This window comes from Melozone crissalis, unplaced genomic scaffold, assembly GCF_028551555.1.
Source record: "Melozone crissalis strain CALT ecotype California unplaced genomic scaffold, PUWL_Pcris_2 ptg000017l_1, whole genome shotgun sequence".
Classification (NCBI taxonomy): domain Eukaryota; kingdom Metazoa; phylum Chordata; class Aves; order Passeriformes; family Passerellidae; genus Melozone; species Melozone crissalis.
In genome coordinates this window covers 670,970-692,110 of record NW_026535795.1, presented here as the reverse complement: position 1 = coordinate 692,110, position 21,141 = coordinate 670,970, and the positions used below count along the sequence as shown (strand labels likewise).

Below are 21,141 nucleotides of genomic sequence, written 5' to 3'. Positions count from 1 at the left end.
AACGGCCCGGAGGCACCGGGAACGGCCCGGAGAGACCGGGAACGGCCGGGAACGGCCCGGAGGCACCGGGAACGGCCCGGAGGGACCGGGAACGGCCCGGAGGCACCGGGAACGGCCGGGAACGGCCCGGAGGGACCGGGAACCGCCGGGAACCGCCGGGAGGCGCGGCCCTCGGGCACGGCAGCGGGACTGGGGCATTGTGCCACCCCGGGGTAACAGCAGCTCCACCACCGAACACCTGAGGAGCTCCCAGAGACCTGCCAGCAGCTCCTGGGTGTAAAGGTGAGAAAGGCAGTAGGAGTGATGGGTAACTGAAGTTTGATTCAGCCTGCGGGGGTCTGGAAGGATGACAAAAAGGCCGATGTTCACACAGATCCCCCATGGATGAAACAAGCACCCATGGCTTTCACAGCCTGCTCAGCTCCAGCTGCGCATGTCCCAGCTCTGGGACAAGGGGTGAGGCCCTTTCCGCAGGCAGGGAAAGGGCAGTAGGGGGAAAGATGTGGCATTTTGAAAAACTGCTCAGACAACAGGTTCAGGATTCTGAATACATTCTTGAACTTTTATTCTCTCAGTAGGTAAGCAGTGGATTAAAAAACTCAGTAGCAAAACCAGACCAAAACTAAGTCTCACACCTTCAGAAACAAACATGCACATTTGCATGTCAGATTTGGGTGCTGAACTGTAATTCACATCCTGACAGTGGATATGCAAATGACCAAGGAGGAATCTGGCAGTGGGAGCAAACTGCTGCATGTGTCACCATGGCAAATGTGTAACAAACACGTTCAGGTGTTGGCAATGCCGAGCAAACACTGGGCCATGGAGACCCAATGCAGTGATAACACAGATTCTGAAACAGTGTAAGCAGAAGAGAAAAATGGGACAGCTTAATGGAAGCTGTTTGGCACTTGCCAGCAGAGACTGCTTCAGCCACGTGCAATAGTAATCTTTCTGTACCTGGATTAGATTTTGAAGGCTCTTTTTCCTCACGTATGTCCTGCATTTGCTTCCACTGAAGCTTAAAAATTCCACCGGTGAATTCTGGAGTGTTAGGGACATTTCATAAATTAGGCAAAACAGAAGCTGCTCTTTTCTAAGATTTGAAGCCAAAGGGCAAGCAAGGAGCAACTGCCAATTACAGAAACCCAACTGCAACTGGCTTTAGCCAAAGAAAAGAAGCTACAATTTCAAACGCAGCTCTGTGCTGTCACAGACCCCCATTTTCCCAAAACCATGCTATCTATAATCAGTACTGTGGATCAGATCCCTCACCATAAAAAACAAAATATCCCATAAAACAGAAGTCAAGGATTTCTTAAGTGACAAAACTAAATTTCCAGAGGTGATTCCCTGTATGTGCAACATCTGCTCTTGTCAAGGTATGCATCTTTTCTGGGTTCAAAATGTGCAAATTCCATAAATTATACGTTTCCTCCAGTCAGATTCCCTTACTAGTGCTGAAACAAATTCACAGTATAAGCTGTCAAGACTCTTCATGCTGTGAATGAATATATTTATATATATATAAAAGGTAAAGTGCAATTTGTTGTTTTGCAGAGCCACACAGGGCCCTGTCCTGCAGCGTGTGGTCCCAGCAGGTTTTGGGATGGGAACAAGCCCATCCCCATTAACAATGGCATCATTCCGCGGCAGATGGTTTGCCCTTCATCGGCTGCCTGGAATTTGCTGCGCGGCGAAGTCTGAGCACAAGGTTCTTCCTTGAGCCCACCCAGCGTCTGAGCCTTGTGGGTTTCCCTTCCTGACCAGCGGCAGCAGAGCTGCGGGTGTCACCCGAACGAGGAGCACAGACCGCAGCGCAGGAGCCCAGCCCCGGCTCGGCACCGCGCGCCCTGGCCCCGGGGCACGGGGGGCTCAGCGCGCCCCGGTCCCGCTCTGCTGCAGCAGCTCCTGCTCGTCGTCCTCGGAGCCCGAGGGGCCCTGGCGCACCTCCTCGTACCACTTGTTGGTCAGGGTCTTCATCTGGATGCGCCCGTCGTGCAGGTCCTGGGGCAAAGCAAAGCACAGCGTGTCACCCGCGGGGCACTGCAGGGCAGGGCTGGGCACGGCTCGGGACATCACTGCTCCTGGTCTGAGCACCGCTGCCCCTCTGCTTCCCAACAGAAAACATCAATTTCTGCTACAGACGACGGCTTGGTGAGGGGTGTTTTTACCTGTGTTCTCTAGACAGTCCTGCTCTGTGTTTCAACAATCCCAATGCTGTCTGCAGGGCCTGGCTTTGACTCTGCTCCTCGTGCTCCCAGGGACACTGGGAAGCTTGTGGCCTGCCCTGGTGATTCACATGCTTATTTTTCCAGCCTTTGGTTGCAATCTGGATGGCAGCCTGCGCTTCTGGCTACCAACTATGAATCAGATGCTTACTTTGGTTTTTGATTCCTTTCTGGTTTTGCAATAAATGACTTTAGTTTTTGTAGGAAAGTGCTGAAATGGTACTTTTGAAAAGTACAAAACAAGAGGAAAAACAGTACTTTTGAGCAGGCTAGGAAGATGGAATGTGCACTAACACAAAATTATTAACTCCGCAGCCAAAATGCTTCCATGGGAAATTGGAAAAACAGTGAATTCAGTGACTAAGGAGCCTCAGATTTCTGAAGCCTGGGAGTGAAAAAGGCACAGTATTTACACCTTGGGGCCACTCAGCGTTAAATTACTGCCAGGTGTTGTTTTGCATGTACAGCCCCAGAGCCCTGTCTCTGGGAAGTGAGCAGTCTGGAAAGCACAGGGTGCAATGCTGGTGCCTATTTCCAAGACACAAACTGCACTCTGCAGCAACAGCACAGCTCCAAAGTCACAGGACCACTGACAGTAAGAGGCAGGAACTGTGTGTGACAGCTCTTTACAAACTCTGCCCGAGTGGCAGCAGCTTTTTCTAGCAGCCAGTGATTCCTGATGCCCTTCATGGTTCCCTGCACGATTACAGGCGAGTTCAGCAAATCCCTACACCAAGTTTAACTGGGGGAGCTCTGAGATGCTCATTTAATCCAACTTACAGAGCAGCTGCTCATTACAGCTGCTCTCTCTATGCATGAGCAATACACAGATGTCCCACTGTCCCCACACACGTCGTGTGGCAGCACGATGAGCCCTGTGTGGTACTGAGGACAACCAACTCGATCAGTTTCTCTTCTTCAAGAAGACAAGGAAGACTTACTTCTTGTGTGAGTCTTCTGGTGAAGAAAGGATTCAAATACTCCACATCAAGCCGCATAAACCCTTTGAGGTTCTGACGTTTTATGTACTGGGCTTCATATTCCTCCTCTGTGAGCTCTGACAAATGCTCAGATTCTATGGTGTTTCCCTAGAAAATCACAAAGATGGAATAACCGAGAGAAGTGGCAGTCATCCCACCACCTTGCTTCAGCCCCTGCTCTGTAGTGCCCCTTGTCACAACCAGCTGTCATGCTGGAACAAAATGGAACTGATCCCCATCCCAGCCTCGCAGGGCTTAGGACTGTGAGTCTGTTCAGCCATTGAATCCCAGAGCCACTTAGTTCCCTTTCCATGCTGAAAGGGAAAAGACCTCAAATGTTCCATGTTTTGTATTGTCACTATTGCTGAGAACAGGTTTCGACCGTGCAGGTTTTCTCTTGTGAGCTGGACAATGCTTTAATCCAGCAAGCTCCATTGCTGTCATTGTCCCACTGAAAACGAGCCCTGTCAAACGCCCTGTCCCTGCACTCTGCCTGCACTTCCTTGTGTGGACAGTGCAAGGGCATTCTAAAGACTACATCCAACCTCAGACAAAGAGAAAATGTTCTTAAGATCCTCTAGAACAATACCCTGCATATACTTTTCAATGGCTTTGAGAAAAACAGGCAAAAAATGTTCTGTGATACTTTTTAGTCTCTTCTTTTGCACAAGAGGTTCCAGAGTGGCTTTTGGCTTTGTCAGATCTCTTGCTTTGCCAGAAATCGCTTTAAAATAAAGTCCAGTCAGAGGGGGACTATTGTTATGACCTTCTCATGACCTTTGCATTTTTCAAAATAATTTCCATCTGCCTTTTATTATTAATTTCCATCTCACACTGTACGAACTACTTTCTCTCTGTGTATGACTCAATCCTCTATCATCGGCTTTATGCTTTTCCAGGGATTACTTTAATTTATATAGCTCAACCTGTAATTGGATTGAATTAAGAGATTATTTGTCCTCCCCTTGTCCAAACACATATTTTGTATAAACACTAACCAAACTCTGTCTTTGGGATATATTAAAATTATATTGCTTGGCTTTGTCCTACTATCTTGGCTTTTTCTACTGCCTTCATCTTACTTTTTAGTAAAAAATCATGTACTAGTCCTGAAAAATGTCTCAACTGGAAAAAACTCCCCACCCAAACCCCAGTGACGCTGTGAATGAAAGCCCAAACAAACCATCTTCTCTGTCTTGCTGAGATTGACGTCCTTCTTGCTCCTCTTGCGGGGCTTGGAGTCCTCGATGTCCACGAGCCTGATGAGGGGCATGGTTCCCCCTCCCAGCAGCAGGATGGTGAAGAGCACGATGATGATGGTCGTGGTGCCGATGAGCTGCCGCTTCTCGATGGGCTCCAGGCCCAGGTGCAGGCTGAGGGCATAGGGAATGGCACCACGTAATCCTCAGGGGAGAGAGCAGGGCAGCAAGGGAGAGTCACCAACAGCAGCAGCTCCTGAGCACCCGGAGAGCCCAGCAGCGATTCTCCACCCTCCACAGGGCCTTCACAATCCCCCACCCTCCACAGGGCCTTCACAATCCTCCACCCTCCACAGGGCCTTCACAATCCCCCACCCTCCACAGGGCCTTCACAATCCCCCACCCTCCACAGGGCCTTCACAATCCCCCACCCTCCACAGGGCCTTCACAACTGTCCACCCTCCACAGGGCCTTCACAATCCCCCACCCTCCACAGGGCCTTCACAATCCTGTCCGTGCCCATTTGCTACCACTGGGCTGCCACTCTAAATGAGTCTGAGCATTTCAGACACTCTTGGTCAAACTGTGAAGCTGTTGGGCCTAGAGAGACAAGCACCTCCACGCAGAAAAGCTCTTGTGGGGCTCACCAGAGCAAAGTCCTCCAGCACAAAGGGGAAAGAGAACATTTCCTTGCACTTGGGTATCAGAACAGTGAAATGTTCAGCTGAGTTTTGCTCAACCAATGAGAAACCAGTTCCTCCTCAAGTGGGCCACACAATGAAAGAGATAAAACATTTTTTCTGGCTCTCAGTATTCTGAGCTTTAACTTACCACTAAACCACATGATAAACATCATTTTGGGAGTGATTTTATGATCACGGAAAAAGTTGAGTAGGTAGGAAAGTGGAAAAATATTCACTGCTCTACCAAAGAGAACCAGCACCTGAAAAACAGAAATAAAAGCAAAGACCATTTGATGTGTTACATCCACGAGCCCCAGTTGCAGCTGGTTTTACAGGGCAAGGTGAATATGTTCTTTTTGCTCATAGGCAGGTGTGCTGCTCCATGAACAGAGAGCACAGGGCATTGTGGAATTTTGCTCCTGAAACATTTTGTCTGCTTAACTGAAACTAAATCAGACCTGTCACTGATGGCGACCAAGTTGCTTTACTTATAATAAATAAATGGAACCCAGGAGACATTCCAGGGAGACCAAGAAGTACTTTGGGTAAAAGTGCTCCTCAGTTCAGCTCCTTTAATAAGTCCCTTGGTGCAGCAGCCAAGAGGCAATAAGGTATTTCTATTGTCTCCCTGTTGCTCAGAAAGGCCAGGAGCCAAACAAATACACGTCAGCCTGTTTCTCAACACGTCCCTGGGTAAGGCTATAAAACATACCCCACACTGAAGCAACACTTTTGAGAGCAGAAAAGAAAAAAAGGGGACTATTGATTTAACAGCAAACAATTAACAAACACAGAGAAAACTTTAACTCAGAAAAAGGCCAGGTTTTCTCAGAGCATTGTTTTTAAGCTCCACTACAAACAGACCTTGATAAGGTAAATATCCTAGAATTAGTCAGCAGGATCCTTGAAGGGCTGTGCTGTTTTCCTTTATGAATCACCCCAAAATTACACAATTGCATCATGCCTGAGAGAGCAATGCCACCCAGAAGGAAGTGTCACACCTTAGATACATATTAGCTAGGGAAGCTGTGTGCAGTGCAGGCAGAGCAGTTCCCTGTGCTGATATCCCTGTCTGGGGAAGCTGTAGATAACAATCCTTCCCTTGAACCATGCACTGAATGGGCCAGTGTGCACTGCTGTACACAGCTGGAAAGGGACCCACACTGCCCTCACTGCAAAAGGAACACACTTCTCATGCTGATATTAAACCATTATAATGGCAACAGGTGATCCACAGAGTCAAGGCACTAAGGCACGCTGAAATGGGTTTAAAAACAAAAGAATTAGGAAAGGAGTCAGAGAATTTTTTATAAAAACCCATAAATCATAACAATTATTCTAAAATCTTTTAGCTGTAAGGTGTTTCCCCCTCCCCAATATCAAAAATGCCTCTAAAAAGATATGGAAGGAAGTAAATACCTACTATGCACCAGATGACAAAGGACATTTCAAACTTGTGAGGAAAACTAAAAATGGACAGGCCAAGAAATGCAAAAACACACGTTTCTGAAAAAGAGAAATCACATTTAAATAAACAATTCTAGAAAATCTTTTCTACTCCTGCTATTAATTACTACATACAGTACATAAAGCAGGATTTCCTGACCAAACCCTGGAGAGCTGCTGGTGCTCACTAAGGAGTGGTTAAGTTCCCTCTGCAGCAAAGCCACTCCCTGATCACACTGCATCCTCCTGCAAACAATACAGAATTCATTCATGGCAGCCCCCAGAAATCAGGGACATGTTTGTAATGCAGGAACATGTCATTTCTTCAAAGGTTTGGTTTGCAGAAGGAACTGGAAAGGCTCTAGGACTGAGCTGCTTGTACCACTACTTCCAAAAACCTCCACATGTACAGTTACTGTTTTTGCAAGTAGCTTTTTATATTAAAAAAACATAAAAAAATACCACTCAACCCCCACCTCCTAGACTAAAAACAGACTACAGGACCACAGGAGTCAGTGATCTCTATTTGGCCATCAATCTTATGGCAAATCTTAGCAGGAGCCTGCAGGATGGCAGAGAGATTTACTGTATGTTTTATCCAGTGTGGCAGGAAAGGTGACTTTTGAGTGCCTTCCAGCCTCCACTCTCAGGAACTCTTCTCTTAAAGACAAGGACCACGGACACACAAATGCCTGGATGCAAATTCACACCTCTGCTGCTCCCAACAGAACCACAGCTCCATGCAAGTGACATTTTAAAGGATTAATACTAGATTTAATAGCAGGCAGCACCTACCACACATGAAAGCCACAGTTCTGAGTGTCTGCTGCATCAGGATCTGTGTCACTGGGGACAGGTTGTGGTGAGTGTAGTGAGACATCACGATGCCAGAGAACAGGATTGCCATGATACCTGTGGGCAGGAACGGGGCAGTCAGCACAGGACTCTGCAAGGATTTACTGCTGAGACCCTCCAGAGTCATCTTCTCACAAGGCAAAACCTGCTCCTGCAGCAATACAAACATTTTAACATACCAAACAGTGCGGTCAGAACTCATTCTGCTGCTCACCTGAGAGTGAGATCCCTTCTGCAAGTCCATAAGGAAGGTAAGCAAAGATAATCATCATCCCAAATTCCAGGGAAGGTGTCTTCCTTAAATCAATGTGCTTTAGTACGTACACACAGAAATGTTATGGAAAAAGTAAATTAAAAAATAAATCAAAGAAATATTTTGATGTGTTCATTCCATTACAAAACAATGGTTACGCTTAATGTACTTCTACTGAATAACCAATAAAATCGACATATTGGCCTTCAACTCAAGTATGGAAAGATTAGTAATTTCTTATGAGAGGAATGCGTCTTATAGAAGCTACTGCTGGTAGAAGTCTGTCAGAAGACAGAGACAGACACAGAAGAAGATCTCTCATTGATGTGCCTCTACAATACTGATAACAACAGGTAAGTCAAATACTTTTGAGACACAAGTAACTCTAAAGGGCAAACAAGCTGCTTTTCTCTTTGACTTAGTATAATTTAGATATGAGTCAAAGAAGTGTTAAACATCTGTTTCCCTCTTTTGTTGTGATGTATGGAATAATTTCAAAGTTTTTGAATTAGGCTGATGAACCAAAAGGGCAAATTAGTCTGTATTTAATCAAATATTCTCTTCCTGCTGTTTACAAACCAAGCGTTTGGCAGTGTGTCCCAGCTGATCCAAGCACAGTTGCACAGCCCAGAGCTCACACAGTGAAGTCAGAGCTAGCATTAAACCAGCCCAAGAAGTACCAAAGGTGTCTGGGCCACAGCAAACAGCCTTCCTGATCTCAGCACAGCAGCTCCTGGGTTGTTTAGCAACCAATTCATGGAAGTGGAAGAGGCAAAATATAACCCAGGGTAAATCCAAACAGAACAGTGTCTGCATTCAGCTGCCTGCACATGATCCATAGGGACAAACGAGCTGGGCTGACTCAAAGGCCCCCGGGAAAAGCAGCTTTTTTTTCTTTTTAATTAACTGTTTTATGTATGTAAAGAAGAAGCCATATGCTTGTTAAAATGGATTGGTATTGAAATGGAATTAATATATTTTGAATTTACAAAACAATTACCATATCTTATAACACTCCAATGCACATAAGCTATTATACAACATTTCAGACCTTAATTATGTTCATAAAAATTTGATGCCACTTTTAATACACTCCCATGCACACTAACATAAAACCGAAATAATGTCTAATAAGAAATATCCTCTAAGAAATGCTGGAGAAGATGGGGAGAAAAATACTACTAGGATGTTGCAGTTCAGCAATGTATACAAATATATCACCAAAATTAAAAAAGGATATTAATGCAGAAATAAGACCAGTAAGTGTGCCAAGTGCTGCAGAGCCAAAGAACATCTTGAGAAAGTATCCCAGTGCCTGTAGAAAGGTTTGCCATCCACTTACATCTGACATATTTTCCCTTGTCAAACCTTCTGCTGTGCTAGATACAATTAAAAGAGAAATAAAAAGAAATGGTTATACATTCTAAGCCTGGATCCAAAAATATCAAACATCTTTTGAGCATAACAACAAAAAAAGACTCCAATTTCTTTGTTGCTACCACTCTTAAAAGGCTTTTACTGTGATATATATAACAAGAGGAATGTCAAAAGACGTTAAATCAAGCCTCAGTGTAATCCCCAAAGGGAAACCTAATTCTGCTAAAAACCCAGCATTGCTCCTCTGAAGAATCCCAGAATGGCGTAAATAGGCTATGGTGATGCCCAGCATTTGAAAACAATGTTCAAACTTTGAGAAGGAAAAGAAAACACATTTTACAGTGCTAAAAACTCATGTGATCCTCTGAGAAGAACAAATGAACAGGAAGAACTCTCATCAAATATTTAGGTGTGGATGAGAGACAAGAAGGTCACTGAAGGAAAACAAAGCAGCTCTTAACAGGAAAGGGAAGAAACCTCTTTGAATTTCAGGAATATATTTAATGACAATTCTGTGAAAAGAACACACAGATTCTAGCTAGCGTTTCTTTTGGCTGCTTTTAGCCTTCAGCACTGAAAGCACCACAACTGTAATAAAAGCAATTAATCCATTAGAAAATTACTCTGACTTCACTACCCGCTTGGCACAGCTGTTCCTTCTATACATTCACAGTCACATCTATTGGCTTCAGCAATAAGATGAAGACACACCTATCCATTCTTTACTCTTTCAGCCCCAAAGAATTCTCATAGGCAACAGATAAGGATACTGGAGGTTCCCCTTGTCTGTAGGCCCAACATGAACACGACCCCACTGCATGGACTGTACTGCTCCCCAGGCACAGGGGCACTCTGGGCACAAGCCAATGGCACAGAGACAGAGCAGCAGGGAGGGTGAATACTGCTGTGCCTGACAGGTCACACCTGGGGCTCCTGCTGCCAGGACCCTCCATGGAAAGAGAGCTGATCATGAATGAAATTAGAAAGAATCCATTATCTAGGGTCAATGAGATAAGGCTCTGAGGTAGGGAAATGAGACAACCATTTACTGTCCCCTGCCCGTGCAGTTCATGTTATGGATTGCTTTGACACAGAAGCACCATGCAGGATTCAGCCTCACACCTGAAATACACAATGTGCTCCAAAGGAAGGTGGAAGAATAACTGTAGACCAAAAAACAAACAGAAAACAGTGTAGTGACTGTTTCCATAAACACGTGTGGCTCCAATGCACTTACTTGGTCAGGACAATTGAGACTGCATCGTTGAGAATACTTTCTCCAAAAACCAACATGTTAAGCACAGGATCCACATTAAGGGCATTGAAAATGGCAATAGTAGCCACGGGGTCAACTGCAGATATCAAAGAGCCGAATGCAAAACTGGAAGAACACAAAAGAGGACACTAAGTGAAAGAAAAACACCTACCTAGTAACTTACATGAACAACTGTAACAAAGCTCATTTGTGTTACAGTTTCTACACAGCGATAAGAAAGTACTTTCTTTCCAGTCATAAGAACTTGGCCACTTGCCAAGTTCTTGAAAAATTTACATTATTGATTCTGAAAAACTTACCCTGTCTTTTAAGAGAGGATGTGGACAAGGAAGTTATACCCTTATCACATGTATTAATAATACCAGCTAATCAAGATTTACAAATCTTAAAGTTTTGTTAAAATACCCAGTATCTTTCTCAAGAAATCACTGAGCACAGAACAGAATAGACTGGAATGCAAAAGGATGGAATACCATACAATACTATTTGGAAATAAGGGTAATAAAATATGGTATACAAGTGTTGCATCTATTTCTTAATTTCATATACAATGTTGAATCTCAGCAGTCTATACACTGACCAAAAGAGGTGGCCAACTGCAGTGCATTTCCCACCTACAGCTATCCTGAAGAAAGCTTTATTTCATAAACTACACCATTTCCCCAAGAGCTTACCTGTCTGTCATGTTGAGTTTATAAATTACATCAGCCTGAAAGAATAGGTAGAACATAATCACAATTAACTATGGTGTTCTTCTGTTCTTAAAAACCAAACTATTCATCAAATCCTGAATTCATTATGAAGAAAAATTCACAGTAGTGATGTTGTCCAGTTTAACACTGCCCTCCCACTGTAATCTACTGCTACAGTTCTGGTCACCCAAGATCAGGGAACTAGAGCAGAGTCAGGTGAGAAGGGTAACCATGACATTCAGAGGAGGAGAAATCTGAGCGGCAAAGAGGAAAATATACAATGCTTGGCCTTCCAGAATGAAGTCTGAGAGAAAAGATAAATATCTGTGTCTATATGTAGCCAATGGGAAACACCAAAATTAATATTGTAGAGTATATGATGGCTCTAGAGAACACAGGTTTTAGAACGGCCTTCCAACAGGAAGATTGTGGAAGTTAGAAAAAAGCAAAGCTCAAGTCTTAATTGCTTTTCCCAGACATGCTGTGCCAGAGAGTGGCTCAGGCTGGAAGGGACCCCTGAGGTCACCTACCCCACCCTCCAGCTCACAGGGCCCTTGGAACACAGGATTGTGTGCAGAGAGCTCTGGAGCAGCTCAGGGAGGGAGACCGCACAGCCTCTCCAGCAATACCCACGGAAGGGGTGTGTAACACTGCCTTGGTGAGAGCACAGAACTGCACTGTGTGACCCAGCAATCCACTTGCACTCCATTTGTCTGCTCCTGAAAAAGGGACTTGCAAACAACAAGCCAGATAAAATGGAGTGCTTTAAACAGTAAGTCTTACCCGGCCCAGGAAATAGATTCCTCCACCTACAATGAAAGCTGATATTGCAGTGCCAAATACTGAGAACAGAATGATGGAACCAATGTTCTGAAAAAAATTACCCTGGAACACAGTAATAAAATAAGTAAATTAGTACAAATGGCCTGGGGGAAAACTCATGTTTGGGTTTCCATTTAATTAGATTCCAACTCACAACTGGGTTTCCCATTACAAAGGCTCAGTTTGGTTCCAGGTACCCCAGGACACACATCCACACCATCTGCCTGGAGAGACCGCTGCTCTCCTGAGGACAACAGCAATTCCTCTGACTCCCAGCACTGATTCCCTGGCTGACACCACAGCAAGAGCCCAATCCTCAGGCAAACAGCTGGATATTCACCAGCACTCAGACATATCTCCCACCTGGCAAAAGGCTAAGTTAATCCCTCTGCCGGAGACAGGGCATGTGAAAAAGGCTTGCACACTTCCCAGCTGCTAGTCCATTGCTTGTGATTTTGTATGAGAAGGTCTCCAGTGTTGGCAGCAGCTCGTGGTATCGCCATGGCCCCTGTTCCCTGCTCTCTGCAGCACAGCTGGAGCACAAGGCTGCCCAAGGGAGCACCAAAGCCCCTGGGCCAGGAGGGCAGCTGTGAGAAATGCCCATGGAAACACGGCTCCCCAGGGAGGGCTCACAGCCTCACACACATTTCCCTCTTCTTCAGCTGTGGAGTGACCCCACCTTTCCCCCTTCTCCTCCTTCACAGCAGCCCTGGTACAGCTCTGGTGAGGCAAGAACCTCTCCAGCCAAGGAAAGCCTCATCTGTGCTGTGCCCCACACCTTGCCAGCACTCAGTTATCAGCAACAAGCTACACTCCCTGCACTCTGGGCTGAAGAGGTTTAAATTTTGCACTCTCAATTCCCTAATGATTAATATAATGGAATTTCATGCAATTATCCTAAGCTTCATGGAGATAACTAAAAGCAGAATCTGTTCCAAACAAAACCTCAACATCCAAAATGAGTGTCTGGCAGGGACTGACCTTGTGCAGTGAATATCCAGATTCAAATATAATAGGTGGAAGCAAAAGCAGAAAAAACATATTTGGACGAAACATTTCTTCTTCCTGCAAAAAAAAAATCATTTTAATTTCAGGGATATCATCATTATTGAAATAACGTCAAATCTTCCAAAAGAAAAGCTATTAAAAGAGTGATGGAAAATGAAAAATCTTTCTCCCTTCTTATCATGAAGTACAAGACTGAAGAACAGTACACTATTCCAGGGCTGCTGCTTCTATTGTTCTTTTTCAACCCAGTGACAGAAAACTAGGAGTTACTTATTTTAAATTACTGTCTCCAAAAAAGCTGCATAGAAACAGGTTATTTATGGTAAAGGAAAAATCTTCCTGTTTCCACAAAAAGTATTCCCACTTTATCTGAGAGTTTGGAAATCTGTAAGGACTGCCAAGGAACAGTGACCTCCTGGCCACCGTTTGAGCAGAACAGGTTAGCTGGGACCAAGCAGTTTCACTGGAAAACTCATCACCTGACAAGTTTGTGCTGCATGGCACCAGAGGAAAATAAAACACGGGGGCTCTGACCATCGGCTGTGCTGGCCAAGAACAACCCGCAAGCACAAGGTCCTAGTGCTGAACCTGAATGAACGCTCAGAAATTACACAGCAAAGTTTTCAGGGCAGGGAGATTATCCAAGATTTGCTTTGCACAGGGATATAGCCTGCAGTTAAACATTTCATTTTTTATCTTATCAGATAAACAAAAGGTATTTAGTAAATTTAGAACCATTTAAAACCATGTAATAAAGTCCATAATTATTGATCTAACATTACAACAGCCTGTGTTAAAACCCAAGGTTTATTACAATGAAAATAAATAAAAAATAATAATGTGCTATCTGTGGTCTTCCACCTTGGCTGACAACACAAACAAGCACAACTCCCCAGTGCCTCCCAAGACGTGACCAACACTTCCCAGAAAGCCCCCATGTAATTCATCAGCTGTGATCAGTACTTGCTGTGTTTAGAGAACAAGTGCTCCAATCAGAGTATGAAGCCTTCTTTTTCTCTCTTACATGCATGATCTTACTCAGATTATTTTATTTAATCTGTAAAAAACTACTTTAAAATGCTGATGTTGTGGCCATTTAATTGATTTTCAATTTTAAGTCAAATCCAGTTGACACAAATCATGAATGAAAAAACACTAACTACTGCAGCCCCCATTGTTTCTAATGACTTCATATGTAAAAATGAAATATTTCAACACAATTGCTGAGCTATGTAATTGTTTAAACAAGTGTACACAAAACCAGTGTAGTTAGCTGACAATAAAATAAAAGTATAATATGTAGTTCAAAAGCTACATCAGATTGAAAATCTATGCATTTTAATGTATTTCAACTAAGGAGAAAAAGATCTTCCTTTAGGGCAATAACTGCCAAGAAATATAAAATTGCAAGTAGGATTAAAATTCACTACTCAGACCAAGACATTCAGCTGGCTGATATAAATTCTGTTTAGAACTGTCAATTCAAATCACTGTGACTTCAACCAGTTCACTGATCTAATAAATTGTTCGGTGCTGTGAAACAAAATCATAGTTTAAATGCTGCAAGATTTTAAATTAAAGCAGGAATAGTGAAGAGTTCATTGCTTTGATAATGTGGAGAAACAGTAGGAGGCAAAGTCCTTCCTTCAATGGAGACTTCAGCTTGTGGAGAAACTTCTGTCAGGACTTGCCCTCTAACACATCAAGTATTACAAAACCTTTTTTGTAAGATTTAGGGATTTTTCTACATTTAAAAATTAATTGTTACAACTATACCTTCCAGTTGGCCAGCTTTTGAGCCTCTATGATTTTTATAAAAGCTCCCATAAGGATACCTAGGAGAGAATAAGAAAACATTCTGAAATAGCAACAAAATGCGTCACTGTTTATCAGCTCTCCAAGTTTTAGAAGTGAAAACAATGCAAAACATAGTGCAAGTTAGTTTCATCCCTAAACCATGAAAGCACCGAGTGGTTTTGGGTTTAATCCCCAAATACCCAGTTTCCAATACCTTACATAACTGCAGTTTCCCTGCACAACAGATTGTCTCTTGGGATATCCCAGCTCCAAACAGACCCACCGAGAGCGTGATGCTCACTGGGTCAGAAAGATAACAGGCTTAACTACTCAAAACCGCTTCTCATCCTAGCTGCACTCAAATGAAATTGCACCTTGCTTGCTGAAGAATCAGGAAGTTATGAGTTAGGCATCTGTGCTTCATGTCACTTCAATATTATCTGCAGTTAAAGCAGCTTAAACGAAATCAGTCTTCTCCACAGAAATGAATTTTGTTTGAATGAAATCATAGCCCTTTCTGGCAATGAAGAAGGCAACAAACTCTGATCAGGGTGGAGATCCTGTCAGAACTATTTTCCAAATGAATTACACACTGTTTAAGTCATGTAGAAATAACGTGAATACAGAAGATAGAATTTTATCAAGGCTGCTGCAAACTCGGTGGTTAAAGGTTATAGCACTCTTTCCTCCCATACATCTTCAAACATAAAACTGTTACAAGATTTCCTCTGGAAGTCAAGAAGATAACTCATGAACTGTCATTAATTGTTTTCAAGTAGTTCTAGGGAACTTGTCTTCAGCCAGATTTCAGATCTGTGCCTCTGCCTACTTGTGTTTTATAATTTACAGAATGGAGACTTCAGAGCCAAACACTGGGACAGAAGCCAAATACTCCAAACAAAAGGTACAGAGTGTCTGAGGAGCCTGAAGTATGCCTTCCTGTAACTCATGTTAAGTGTGCTTTTCTGTGACTCATGAGACCTCCTCTCCTGCTGCAGCTAACAAAAGAGTCTCACAAACAGAATCACATGGATTACTGCTGATGGATGTGTCACACACACAAAGCCACGAGGCCTAAGCCTTCCTTTATACACAAATCTGGGAAGGCTTCGGCCCCAGAGGGGAGAAATAATTGTTCCATGAAATGGTTTCTGTGGAAAGGAAGAGGAAAACATAAATGAAGCAGCATCAAAGGTCTGCTGTTCCTTGAAGGACAGAATGCAGACTCACATGCCACATGCATTTACAAACTACTCTTTATTACTAAATGAATGAATGCAGGTTTAGATCAGCTGTTTCTATTAAATCAGGCAGGTCAGTTTTGTCAAGGGGCTAATTAGAAGGGTTAGTCTGCACCAGTTAATCTATACCTCATTTTTTGAAAATTTTATAGGCATTTTCTTATTGCAACCAACCTTTATTTTTCCTGAGAACATGTTAAAACTCAGTAACAAGTCAAAGAGAAAAAACACTTCTGGAAACTATTTTTACCAACAAAATTCCAGCAACTTATAAGGACGAGGATCAAAACCCAGCCTCAGAGAATGCACTCCCACCCTGTCCACCAGGAGAGACACACCCTCTAGGAAACATAAACCAGAAGCTTCCGAGCAGCTCAGACAATGGATGGAAAAACACTTGTGAAAATCCTATCTCTCTTCTCTGCTGCCACTTTTATTAGCCTTCAATAACTTCCTGAGAGGACTGCTAAATTTACAAGTCAAAACAGGACACACCTCACTTCTGGCACTGCTGGCAAAACTGGATACTTGAAACTCAAGCTGCGCTCTTGCAGCTGTGCAGAGCACTAGCAGGACCAGAGGGTCACTGCGCTGGCAGCTGCAGGGATCACACAGGTGCTGTACTCCCACCAGGCTGAGAGTACATTGAGAAAATAATGAATATTAGAGAATAATACAGTAGAGAAAATAAACAATATTTTACCTGATTTGCTCCTCAATTATACATTTATAAGTCAGGAGCAGCAGCATACAAATAAATTAAATTACTCTGACATAAAACTGTAGGCTCAGAAATACTCCAAATTTATTCCAAATGAAGTACACACCTGATGTCCACGAAGCATGACACTCTTGTAGCCCTAGCCATAGGAAAAGCTCTTGTCATGGTACTGCTGGGACAGTCAAGGGTCTGGCAGTCCAGGTGAGTTTTTGGGACAGTTGCAGTCCCCAGCTACATTAAAATCCCACACTCAGACATAAATCTGCCAACACCAATATGAACTCATGTACCAGCTCAAAGGGAAGGCTGAAGCCTCATGACTGCGGGGTGTTGCACATCTTGTCCTACCCTGAGGATGCAAACCAGAGGAAGATGCCAAAGTACACAGGCAGTGACGTCCCTACAGGTGGCATTTTCCTGGGCCGGTCTCTGTGTGTATTTCTTTATTTCTTCATTTCTTTATTTCTTCATTTCCTCATTTCTTTATTTCTTCAGTCAATTTAACTCTGAGAATTACTTGTTTTCTTCACGACATCCAGTGTGCTGTATCTTTCTAGTGATGGCTAACACACAACAGAGCATTACCTCTGTTATAGGTAAAAGTTATGTTAAATTAGGGTATAGTTCAATTATATTGTATTAATTATGTTATATTAATTGCATTGTGTTAAGGGGGGGGGTTATTAGAATGTTCTAGAAGGGTCCAGGGTTTGCTGGAAGGGCGGTCTGGCGGGGCAAGGCGAGGATGAAGAGGGATTGGATGGAAGATCTGACCAATCATTCGAAGCCCTGCAAAAACAACTGGTTAAAGACCAATGGGGAGCCTGGAAATGGACCAATCACCATGCGGATCCAAAATGGACCAATCCTGGCCTCGAAAGACCAATGGGGAGCCTGGAAATGGACCAATCACCATGCGGATCCAAAATGGACCAATCCTGACCTCGAAAGACCAATGGGGAGCCTGGAAATGGACCAATCACCATGCGGATCCCAAATGGACCAATCCTGACCTCGAAAGACCAATGGGGAGCCTGGAAATGGACCAATCACCATGCGGATCCCAAATGGACCAATCCTGACCTCGAAAGACCAATGGGGAGCCTGGAAATGGACCAATCACCATGCGGATCCAAAATGGACCAATCCTGGCCTCGAAAGACCAATGGGGAGCCTGGAAATGGACCAATCACCATGCGGATCCAAAATGGACCAATCCTGGCCTCGAAAGACCAATGGGGAGCCTGGAAATGGACCAATCACCATGCGGATCCAAAATGGACCAATCCTGGCCTCGAAGGGGGCTATAAATGGGGCAGTTCTTTTTCAGAAACTTGCTTTGGGAGGAGAGCTCAGCGCATCTGGGGGTAGTGCACTGTTCTGGTTTGGCTCGCTCTGTGGGTGCCTGGGCTTACCCTGGGTACTCCGTTCCTGGCAGCTATTTTAATAAACGAGAACCTCTTTCTCCAGAGAAACTTTGGCCTTGTTCATATTCATAACATCTCCAGTGCACACTGCTGACAGTCCCTGGATTAACACAAATCCAACATAAAAAATGTCATGGTTACTTACCTAAGGAAACAACAGCCACGCTCTCTGGTAAAAAATGAAGCCGGTATTCTATCAGTAAATGCACCAATATGATGCAAATTGCTGTGAAGGGAAAAGAATGGAGATTCAGGAGCGTTGGAAAAGAGTAAAATATACTTTTAAGTAGTATTTTTAAAATACACAAGCAAACTTCTAATGATTTAGTAGACTTCACTTTGGCAATAAACCAAAGCACCAGTGTAAGCAGTGGCTTCCATCACCACAATTGTTCCAAACCCCCGTGCCTGTGCAAAATGCCACTTCTCAGAGAGAACCAGAGGAGAAATAATAACTATGATTTTGAGTTGGCCTATGTCCTCAGACACAGAGTACAGTTAACAGAGGTTAACAGACTTTCAATTCATCATTCACCTATAACAAGAAGACTAAAAAAAATCGTCATGCCACTGGACTGTTCCTCTTGCTGTGCCTGGACTCCAGTCTGAACTGGAAGGATGGGCTTGGGAGGCGTAGGTGCCACCAGCTTGGTAGTAGCGGCCAGCAAAGTGTGGAGGGTGGCATTGATGACCTCGTGGGTGGCATTTGCTGACCTGTCAGGACAACGCAATGCGTGATTATAGCGGATGGGAGCAGCACGACAGAGCCCCGTACAGACACGCACGCACCGACCCACCGCCAGATCACCCGGAGCTCGTGCCGGTGACCGGCTCCTCACGGTGCGCTTCAGAAGCAGTCCGATCAGACAAACACGGCAGGCTCCTGTTCCCGGAGCCACTGCTGAGTGCCCCACGCACCGCAGCGCCCGCCCCGCTGTGCACCGAGCCTGGCACCGAGGGCACGGCCGGCGCACCCGGCTGGGCACGGCGACAGCCACAGCAACAGCAACAACCCCGCTGCCGGTCCCGGTGCCTCCGCCACCGCCACTGCGGCCCGTGCCCGCCGCTCCGGCACCGCGCGGGGCCTGGGGCCGCACCGCACGGCACCGCACCGCTAGCCGCTGCGGAGGGGACGGGCACCTCCGGCAGGCACGGCACAGCACAGCCCGCCCGTGCCCGGCAGCGCGACCGATCCCGGCCGGCACGGCGCGGAATGGAACGGAACGGCACGGCCGTGGTCCGCAGCCCCGGGCCGCCCCCGCCGCCCCGCACTCACTCCGCCATCTTGCCCGGCTCACGCTCCCACGGCGCCCCGCGCGCCGCCGCTTCCGGCGCTCGGGCGGGCACGTCCGGCCGCGCGCGGCGGCGGCGGCGGCGGCGGAACGGCCTCGGGGGCGGCGGCGGGCGCGCGACACCGGTCCCGCTCCGCGCGCGCATCGGGGCAGCGGCGTCTGGGGCGCCCCCTGCCGGCGGGGGCAGCGGCTGCAGCGCCGCCATCGCTCCCTATCCCCAGAGCCGCCGTCGTGTCCTGTCCCCAGAGCCGCCATCGCGTCCTGTCCTCAGAGCTGCCATCGCTCCCTGTCCCCAGAGCCGCCATCGTGTCCTGTCCCCACAGCTGCCGTCGTGTCCTGTCCCCAGAGCCGCCATCGCGTCCTGTCCTCAGAGCTGCCATCGCTCCCTGTCCCCAGAGCTGCCATAGTGTCCTGTCCCTAGAGCCACCATTGCTCCCTGTTCCCAGAGCCACCACTGCTCTCCGTCCCCAGAGTCACCATTGCTCCTTGTCCCCACAGCTGCCATCCTGTCCTGTCTCTCAGATCCACCATTGCTCCCCATCCCCAGAGCCGCCATCACTCCCTGTCCCCAGAGCCGCCATCGTGTCCTGTCCCTCAGATCCACCATTGCTCCCTGTCCCCAGGGCCGCCTCTGCGGTCACGGTGGCACAGGCTGGCCCCCAGGCTGCTGTGACTCCAGGGTGAGATGCCTGCAAGTGTCACACCAGGCCTGCTCTGCGGTGCCCAGGGCAGACGTGGGTCCTGATTTTCCACCCAGACACGTTCACCTGCCGGAGCCCTTGCCCTGGCTGAGCTGACGTGTGCAGGGCACAGCTGGTCACAGCTCCCACCTCCAGCCACAGCCTGGCCCTACAGCAACAACAGAGCCTCAGACACGTCCCACTGAGCTGAATCGGAAGGCCACTGCCTCAAAAACAACATAAAAATGCACTTGAATAAAAATAGCAGAGATTAATTAATTAGAGATTTTAATCAGCAAATTAAAATCAAATTTAGACCAGCTTTATCTGGTCTATGTTCAAATGCCCTCCTGGCCCGGGCTGCTGCTGGGGTTGGGTCTCTAAAGTCTCCTGGCATCCTGGAACATAATGCTAATTAGCACCTTTCTGTTTATAAAGTCAGTTGAGGATATCCATCCATCCATCATCCATCCATCCATCCATCCATCCATCCATCCATCCATCCATCCATCATCCATCCATCATCCATCCATCCATCCATCCAGTGCAAGTTCAAGTTGCTGGGCTGACAGGGACATGGGACAGTGTATAACAGCATCACATGCATTTCTTTGATTTCTGGTCTGACTAGCTCAGGAATTGAAAGGGGAGCTGTACAAACACACTCATTGAGTACCTCAGATTGTTTTAGAGGCCCTCTGAAATATCAGCTGTGAACTTAATCAAATGAAATTTCAGATTTATGACATTGACGTTCATTTACTTAAAAGTGAAAGTCACCTCAATAGGGATGAACACGCCTGAATTTTAAAAACCAGTGACTGGGACAGTAGCTGTTTTTCTCCAGGTTACTGGCAGGGCAGAGCGGGAGAATGTCTGGTTTCATGTTGACAGACTGAACCTACACCTCCTTTGCTCATCTGATGTAGTTTTGTTGTGACCTACTTAGATAGTCTTACCACATTTCTGACCAAGGGTTTTTTTCCACACTGGCTAATTTCCGATGATCTGCAGTTTGCTAATCCCATCTGCTTTAACTCATTCTCTGCATCCCAGTAGCACTGGGGACAGAGTGCATGGCTTCAGCAGAGGCACAGCCCATGGGGTGACTCAGAGCTCACAGGTGCCACTGAAAAAGGAGACTGGTGCTTTGGAAAGTGG

The 21,141-nt window shown here is 45.8% G+C and overlaps 1 protein-coding gene across 1 annotated transcript; it reads right to left on the bottom strand.

Annotated features, from left to right (window-relative positions):
• Positions 1 to 541: 541 nt before the first annotated feature.
• SLC9A8 (solute carrier family 9 member A8) lies at positions 542 to 19,334 on the bottom strand. Its single transcript, XM_054274700.1, has 16 exons — positions 19,285 to 19,334; positions 18,544 to 18,722; positions 18,154 to 18,234; positions 14,599 to 14,657; positions 12,796 to 12,879; positions 11,776 to 11,877; positions 10,975 to 11,009; positions 10,262 to 10,405; positions 8,888 to 9,026; positions 7,609 to 7,714; positions 7,335 to 7,451; positions 6,517 to 6,599; positions 5,242 to 5,353; positions 4,395 to 4,615; positions 3,173 to 3,319; positions 542 to 2,007 (listed from the first exon to the last, which is right to left on the bottom strand). The coding sequence occupies exons 1-16, from the start codon at positions 19,290 to 19,292 to the stop codon at positions 1,876 to 1,878; spliced, it is 1,749 nt and encodes a 582-aa protein (XP_054130675.1). The 5' UTR covers positions 19,293 to 19,334; the 3' UTR covers positions 542 to 1,875.
• Positions 19,335 to 21,141: the final 1,807 nt, after the last annotated feature.

Bases quoted from the DNA above. Each gene is read 5' to 3' on its own strand.
- SLC9A8 (XM_054274700.1), bottom strand. The intron at 12,880-14,598 runs GTATAGTTGTAA...TTTTTTTTGCAG, and splicing joins AAAAGCTGGCCAACTGGAAG to GAAGAAGAAATGTTTCGTCC. The intron at 9,027-10,261 runs GTAAGTGCATTG...AATTGTATCTAG, and splicing joins GTCTCAATTGTCCTGACCAA to CACAGCAGAAGGTTTGACAA.